General features: G+C 44.8%; 1 protein-coding gene across 1 annotated transcript in view; it reads right to left on the minus strand.

Moving 5' to 3' along the window:
* LOC115469686 (uncharacterized protein KIAA1211-like) overlaps nucleotides 1–1,148 on the minus strand; it is a 44,359-nt gene extending 43,211 nt beyond the window's left edge. Inside the window, exon 1 of the mRNA XM_030202473.1 lies at nucleotides 1,055–1,148. Within this exon, the coding sequence (XP_030058333.1) occupies nucleotides 1,055–1,142 (88 nt within the window). The 5' untranslated portion in view covers nucleotides 1,143–1,148. The remainder of the gene's footprint in view (nucleotides 1–1,054) is intronic.
* Between the last annotated feature and the right edge of the window lie 7,566 nt (nucleotides 1,149–8,714).

Genomic DNA, 8,714 nt, shown 5'->3' on the forward strand with positions numbered 1-8,714 from the left:
ACCCTGAGTGGCAGCAGACTTAGGAATGCCACTAGTTTGAATAGTGATTTTTAATTACAGGTCTGGCAGAAGGCAGAATAGCTAACCACCTCAGTCTCCTTCCAGCTTCAAAATGGATGAATTGACCCATTACTACAAAATGGGAGGGGTCTTTCAACATCAAACTCAGTGTGCAGCAGTGGCTAAGAAAGCAAATAGAATTTAGGCATTATTAGAGAGGGAATGGAGAACAAAACTGAGAATATTGTAATGCCTTTGTATTGCGACCGCACCACGAATATTGTGTGCAGTTCTTGTCACTGCATCTCAAAAAATATATAGCAGAATTAGAAAAGGTACAAAGAGGGGTGACAAAAATGAGGAAAGGCTAAAGAGGCTAGGGTTCTTCAGCTTGGAGAAGAGACGGCTAAGGAGAGATGTGATAAGAGGTCTATAAAATACTGAGTGGAGTGGAATGGGTAGACATGAATCACGTGTTCAGTCTTTCCAACTAGGAGGCATGCAATGAAGCTACTAAGAAGTAAATTTAAAACAAAATGAAGGAAATATTTCTTCACTCAACATGCAATTAAACTCTGTAATTCGTTGCTAGAGAATGTGGTAAAAGAAGTTAGTGTAGCAGGGTTTAAAAATGGTCTGGGAAATTTCCTAAAATAAAATTCCATAAGCCATTAATAAGACATACTTATTATTATTGGGAAAATTCACTACTTATTTCTAGGATGAGCAGCATAAAATCTGTCTTACTTGGGATCCTGCCAGGTACTTGGACCTGGATTGGTCACTGTTGGAAACAGGATAGTGGGCTTGATGGATCTTCAGTTTGTTCCAGTATGACAATATTTATGTTCTTACATTCCACTTCACTTGTGAAATCTAAGATTGTCCAATTATTTTCAGATGACACAAATTCAGATTTGAACATACCATTGCATACTTTTGAAAACTCAGATTCAATTTTTAAAGGGATCAGCCTCCAAGAAATGCAAAATAGGTTTCAGCTGGGATAACTTGAATTTTGAACAGTAACTTCATGTTTGAATAGCATGCTTACCTGAACTATCTTCATTAAATCCTTCTGCTTCTCTCAGTTTAGTATCCATAATCCTTACAGACTTGACTTGAAATACACTAAAAAACATAACACATGTCTTTTGCCATTCAGATAGATTACAATCATGTAGAACAAAATTGATATGTAATATAGTTCTGCTGCTGGCCAATGAGCAAACACATAACACACACAAAATAGTATTACTACTAATCATTTCTATAGTGCTACTAGACATACACAGTGCTGTACACATTATATGCAGGTACTTTCTCTGTCCCTAGAAGGCTCACAATTTCAGTTTTTGTACCTGGGACAATGAATGGTTAAGTGACTTGCCCACAGTCACAAGGTGCTGCAGTGGGAACTAAACCCAGGTTGCCAGGATCAAAGCCAGCTGCAATAACCACTCCAGGTTATTCCTCCACTCCAGAAATTTACATCAGCCCCCCAGGAACACCTATGCACACACCATTTTAAAGTACACATAAAAGAGTGATAGTGTAGGTTTTTGTGTATTTCCCAGGATGTTTTTAAGTACTTCCTCTGGAGGAGGAATTGACACCACCCTAGGGATAACAGTATGAGTTGAACTCCAAAGGGAGATTTTATTAAAACTTTAATAAAGCTATAATCAAACACACACAATCGTCAGCCATCTGTGTGATTTGTAGTTCTGGCAAAGCTCGATAGCGTTAGTGGGACCAGCAAGATCCAGACCTGCCAGTCTCCCACACTCAGCAGAAGACTCCTGCTTTGGTGAGCCATCTCCCACACTCCCACCAAAGTGGGTAACTCTCCCACTGAACCTCCTTTCTCTCTTGTTGCCACCACTACTGTCTCAGCACTGCAGGGAAAATGGCAACAGTAAAAGCAGCATTAAAGATGCAAGGCAGGACCATTTTCCTGTGTGCACTGCTCCTAGATCTACCAGTTCAACAAACTCCGTAATATTTTGGCCCTAATGCTACTTGCCTTGCATTACCACAAGCTGTGTTAGGGCATTTGTACAGTAATGAGATGCAAAAGATGCCATTAAACGTTTTGCATCTCTTTACTATGTAATATGCGGTGGCACATCACTGCGGTAAATTCAGTCAAGTTGCTTTAGGGCTCTTTAAGTTGCGTCAAGAACACAGCTTGATAACTTCTCCCCTCAGTTTCTCTAATCATGTAGGTCTCAGTCCTGAGTGCTTTCCTGACATTTTCTTTCCTTCTGTTTTCTTCACCTCTCCCACTATATCCATGTTCAACTTTTATCTTTTCCTTTCAGTTTTCTTCTATTTTTCTGCCTCTGTCCATTCAGATTTTATTCATTCTTACTATCCAGTCTTCAGTGCCCTTTATTTTTTTTAATTACTGCACCTACCTACATCTTTCCATCTCTTTCCTTCAACCAGGCTCTCCCATGTCCCTTCTTCTTATTCCCCTGTCATTAACTGTTCCCTTTCTAAACCTCTCTCTTCTGCCATACAACATCCCTCTCTCTCTCTCTCTCTGTCTCTTTTCCTGCCCCTCACCTAGAATTGCCTTATCTCTCTTTCTCCCCCTATCCAGCATCACCCATCTCTTTTGCTTTCCTCCCCACAAGCAGCATTGTCACGTCTCTCTTCCCCTCTATCCAGCATTGCCCCATCTCTCTTCCTTCCTTTATTTAGCATTACTCCATCTTTCTCTCATCTCAACCAACCAGCATTGCCCCATCTTTCTTTCCTCCCATCCAGCATTGCCCCGTCTCTGTTTTCCACACTCTCTTCCCTATTGCCTTGTCTTTCACTCTCTCTTCTTCCACTCCCTTCCACCCAGCATCACTATCTCTCTCTTTCTTTCTCTCTCCCTCCTGTTCACTCTGTTGCTGCCTTCCTGCATTGGTGGTGCCAGCAGTAAAACCAACAGGAAAGGCTCAAGGGACCATTTCCCTGCAAGTACTACTGCTAGTTGTGCAAAGTCACACCCCCTCTGACGTAACTTCCTGTGTCAGAGAGGCATGACCAGCAGAGCTAGCAGGGGCATGGGTACAGAAAAGGTCCTGTGCGTCTTTTCTGTAGAACTTAATCACTGCTGCCAACGAAGACCTTGGAAGGCAGTAGAAGAAGCAGTGAGCAGGGAAGAGGGGAAGTCACAGTTTGGGCTGGGGAGGCTAAAAACTAGAACTTCTAACTCTGAGCTGAGGCTTAATATGTTCCAGACATTCAGCAAGTCTCTTATTTGTTCCGTTGTTTGTCTTAAATGGATTGTAAGCTCTATTGAGCCGGGCCTATTTCATACATGTTTAGTGTACAGCGCTGCAGAAATGATAAGTGGTAGTAGTACCTTGGTGGTGGCCTATGACTTGAAACCTAGATCTCAAGCTAGCCATTATTGTACATTAACTCTTTAATTATAGTCCTGGCATCATTGGTAATTGGTATATCTGAGCCAGTCTTTTCATCAGAGGATGGGGCCTCTGCTAGGCCTAATTTATTTGCAATTTTCTGTCTAAGCCTTTAAGCAATTGGTCAGCCCTAACATACTTGCCCCTTTGCACTTATGAGCTAAGCAGTCTGTGAATGCATATTATGGGATTGTGCTTTAGCACTAATGTGTATAAGTGCTAGTATTCTATAACATATGTGCATGAGTGGTGCCTAACGTTAGGTGCCCTGCTATAGAATTAGGGGATATATGATTTAAATTGGTGTATGAACTGAAGATGGAGCTCAGGGCAGTGCATGAGTACCTCCTAAACACAAAGAGGTTCTGCTGTCTCTGGGGCGGGAAGGGAGAAACAGAATGGTAAGGGGGGTGGAGGTCGAGAAGAGGGAAAAGGGAGATGAGGGGTGCCAGAAATTCTAGAACTGGCACTGTGCTATGGTACCTGACATAGTAATAAATCAACTAGAAAACATACAGCAACAAAAATTATAAAGAAGAGGTTATGGATCTTTAGCTTAAAGAGATTTAACAGAAGTTTAAAAATGACTGGCATGAAACAAGTACAATTAGTAACAGCAGATACAAACCAAGTTGGTGCATCTATTCTGCCCTGCAAAGATGCATCCACTTTGGGTGGATATAATAATGACTCCTCCTTCTCCTCCGCCACCCCTTCATCAAGCCCTCATTCAATTTTTCAAAGTTTCTGTGGCTTTAATTGTTGCTCCATGCAGGTTATGCCATGCCTTCTTGGAAGCACATATCACTACTTTTTTGGGCTTGCAACTGTATTCTGTGCAGCAGGTTATCTCACTGCTTTATTTCCATCCTTTTTCCACTAGGTACCCTCTTTGTTTGTTTGCTTTTACTTAATTCAGGCATGGTTTCAGTCTCCACCATCTCCTCTGGGACAGCATTACAGGCCTCCAACACACCTTCCATTAAAAAAATATTTTTAGCTTTGAGTTTAAAAGGTCCATTAAAAATTAACATCCAACCAGCAGGTGGAGACAGAAAACACAGAATTGAGCTACACAGTCATGTAGCCCAGTCCTCTATATGTACAAAGCAAAGCACTAGGAAAAACAAGCCTGGAGTCTATCAATCAACTATAATCATGCCACAAAAAGAAAAAAAAAACAGACTCCCTTCTACGCACTGCCCTTAGGGACCCCAACAGGAACAAAAGCACTCAACACCTGAAGCGCCACTCTTCGGGCAAGTAGTGGATTAATATGCACACTAATCCACTACTCCATATCAACACACAGACAAGGTGGGCTCCTGGAGCAGTGTGAAGAACTAATGGAAAGAAAATTATCAAGTAAGTCTTAATTTCTCCTTCCATTAAGTTTCTTCCCACTATTCCAGGACTTGTGGGAAGTCCCAAAGCAATCCCGCAGAACTGAGGCATCAAACATAGCTGCAGAAAATACCACGATACCCACCTGATAGTGTTTAGAAAAGGTATGCAGTGTCAACTACGTCGATGCCCTACAAATGTCTGCTGGGAACATCAACGTGGCCTTCGCAGTACGCTTTTTTGAATGCACCATCAAAGAAGGAGGAGGCTGCCTCCCCTCAAGCAAATAAACTGAACAAATGGCCTCCTTCAACCACCTAGCAATGAAGACCTTAGAAACCATGAGACCCAATTTCTGCTTGCCAAAGAGCACAAAAAGCCTATTGGACCTCCGAAAATCATTTGTGACCTTGAGATATCACGCCAAAACCACCTTACAGAAAGGAAGGAACTGTCCATATCGAAACCCCTGCCGCTTTAAACCAGAGGAAGGGATCTCAACATGACAGCGCCTGGAGCTCCGAAACTCTCCACACCGAAGCAATTGCCACCATGAATACTGCCTTGAGTGTGAGGTCTTTCAATGTAGCCTGTCGGAGAGTCTCAAAGTACGACTTCTGAACTGCCCAAAGGACCAGGTTGAAATTTCACTCTGGAAATGGTGCCAAAAAGGATGGGCAAAGCCGGCCTATGCCCTGCAAAAAATGCACCATGTTTGGATGAGATGTCAACAACGAGTTCTGTAAGTGACCTCTGAAACATACCAAAGCCATGACCTGCACTTTCAAGGAGCCCAATGCCAGCCCCTTGCGCACACCCTCCTGCAGGAATGACAATACACTCTCAATCTGAGCGGAGGGCTCCATACACAAACCTTCAAACATGCACCAAACATGGGCATACACCGAGGAAGTGAAGTGCTTCCGCGCCTGGAGCAATACCGCAATGACCGAATCCATGTAACCCTTCCTCCTCAGCTGAGCCCTCCCAATGGCCAGGCAGTAAGACCAAAGGAGGAGGGATCATCCAAGAACACGGGATCCTGCCGAAGGAGCCCTCGACTCTGCTGAAGGCGCAATGGGTCACTGTCCAGAAGCCGGACCAGGTCTGCATGCCATGGCCAGCATGGCCAATCCAGTGCCACCAAGATCACTCGACCCCAGGGCCTCGCTACTCTCCGCAACAGCTGATCATCGGCCATGGCAGGAAGACATAAAGAAATCCTGCATCCAGCCAGTCCTGAAGGAGCACAATCAGACCCAGTGTCTGGATGTTGGCGGCAGATGAAAAACTGTGGAACCTTGGTGTTCTTCCACATCGCCATAAGATCCAGCGACAGCATCCCCTGATGACTCATCACCAGGCGAAAGGCCTCAGAGAACTACTCTCCTGGGCCAATGGAGTACCGACTGAGGAAGTCTGCCTCCACATTTAGGGCTTCTGCAATGTGCACTACTGACAAGCAGAGAAGATTCCGCTCCACCCAGTCTATCAGCAGGCTGGCCTCCAATGCGAGCTGCCTGCTCCTGGCCTCTACTTGCATGTTGATGTAGGCCACTGCAATCACACTGTCGGTAAAGACCCACACCAGGGACCTGCCCAGCACCAATGCAAAGGAAAGCAGCGCCATGTGCACCGCCCGAAGCTCCAAGTCATTGATCAGTCAACCAGCCTTCTCCACAGTCCATGTCCCCTGATCCAAGTGAGCTCTGTAATGAGCCCCCAAACCCGAGAGGCTGGCATCTCTGGTCACCACCTTCTAGTGAGCAATGGGAAATGGAGTCCCAACCGAGACAGTCTGCGAGGCCATCTCATCCAGGGCAGCTGAACACTGTAATCCTGGGAAGCCAGCAACCACCGCCGCAGAAGGGACGCCTGCAGCGGACACATATGAACTTGTGCCCAGGGAACTACTTCCATAGCAGCCATCATAGAGCCCAGAACCTGGACACAGTCCCAGGTCCGGGGCTTGGCGCACTGAAGGAGCAACTGGATTTTCCACACTAACTTCTGACTTTTCACCTCTTCCAGATACACTCACTCCCATCGTGTGTCAAACACCACACCCAAATATTCCAGTCTCTGTGATAGCACGAGTCTGCTTTTGTCGAAGTTGATCACCCAACCCAATGACTGAAGAAGCTGCACCACTCTGGCCACCGCCTCTACACTGTTCTGATAGGATGATGCCCTGATCAGCAAGTCCAGGTAAGGGTGCACCCAAATTCCCTCAGATCTGTGTTTTCTATCTCCACCTGCTGGTTAATGGACATAACTATCCCGTAAGCCCTGTAATAGTGTGAAGAAATGTAATGGAAGCTGGGCTTAAACCACTATGGAAATTCTTATGCTCTTACGGAAAGTACATATCTTTCTATAATTACGACATTCTGAAATGGAGAAAGCACAGTTGTTTTATATAGGCATTAAAATATCTAGAAATTCATTACATAGTAAACATAGTAACATAGTAGATGACGGCAGAAAAAGACCTGCACGGTCCATCTAGTCTGCCCAACAAGATCAACTCATATGTGCTACTTTTTGTGTATACCCTACCTTGATTTGTACCTGTCCTCTTCAGGGCACAGACCATATAAGTCTGCCCAGCACTATCCCCGCCTCCCAACCACCAGCCCCGCCTCCCACCACCGGCTCTGGCACAGACCGTATAAGTCTGCCCAGCACTATCCCCGCCTCCCAACCACCAGTCCCGCCTCCCACCACCGGATCTATAGGACATATTTCTCCCCCAATAGGGCATACAGAACAGTATTTTAGACTCTCATTACTACTACTACTATTTAGCATTTCTATAGCGCTACAAGGCATACGCAGCGCTACACAAACATAGAAGAAAGACAGTCCCTGCTCAAAGAGCTTACAATCTAATAGACAAAAAATAAAGTAAGCAAATCAAATCAATTATTGTGTACAGGAAGGAGGAGGGTAGGTGGAGGCAGGTGGTTACAAGTGGTTACGAGTCAAAAGCAATGTTAAAGAGGTGGGCTTTCAGTCTAGATTTAAAGGTGGCCAAGGAAGGGGCAAGACGTAGGGGCTCAGGAAGTTTATTCCAGGCGTAGGGTGCAGCGAGACAGAAGGCACGAAGTCTGGAGTTGGCAGTAGTGGAGAAGGGAACAGATAAGAAGGATTTATCCATGGAGCGGAGTGCACGGGAAGGGGTGTAGGGAAGGACGAGTGTGGTATTTTTGAAGTCATGACACAACTGAATGAGCCTTGAGATTTCCACCCTTGCATCAGCTTTCTCCACTGATAATAAATCATTCTTACAATTACTGAGTGCATGTGCCCTTGTACAATTCTCTGGTGAGGCCCCATTTAGAATACTGTGTGCAATTCTGGAGACCGAACTTAAAGAAAGATATAAACAGGATGGAGTGGATCCAGAGGGCGGCTACAAAAGTGGTCAGCAATCTCGGTCAAAAAAAAAAAAACATATTGGGACAGGCTCATGAACCTCAACATGTATACGTAGGAAGAGAGGTGGGAGAGAGGGGATATGATAGAGACATTTAAATACCTCAGTGGCATTAATATACAGGGGGGGTGAGCCTTTTTCAAATGAAGGAAACCTGTGGAATGAGAGGGCATAAGATAAAGAGGAAACAGGCTTAGGATGAATCTGAAGAAATACTTTTTCACGGAAAGGGTGGTGGATGCGTGAAATGGGCTCCCAGTCGAGGTCATGGAGACAAAGGCTGTGTCAGAGTTTAAGAAGGCACGGGACAGACACGTGGATCTGCCGTCATGTTTCTCTGTTTCTAAATATTGTACCACACTTTCCCAGTGCTTTGGTAAGGAGATCCATAATGTTCTGAAGTTAGCACAGCCCTTTTTATTTATTTGTTACATTTGTACCCCACATTTCCCCACCTATTTGCAGGATCAATGTGGCTTACATAGTACCGTGAGGCGTTAGTCGCC

Source organism: Microcaecilia unicolor, chromosome 4 (genome assembly GCF_901765095.1).
Source record: "Microcaecilia unicolor chromosome 4, aMicUni1.1, whole genome shotgun sequence".
NCBI lineage: Eukaryota > Metazoa > Chordata > Amphibia > Gymnophiona > Siphonopidae > Microcaecilia > Microcaecilia unicolor.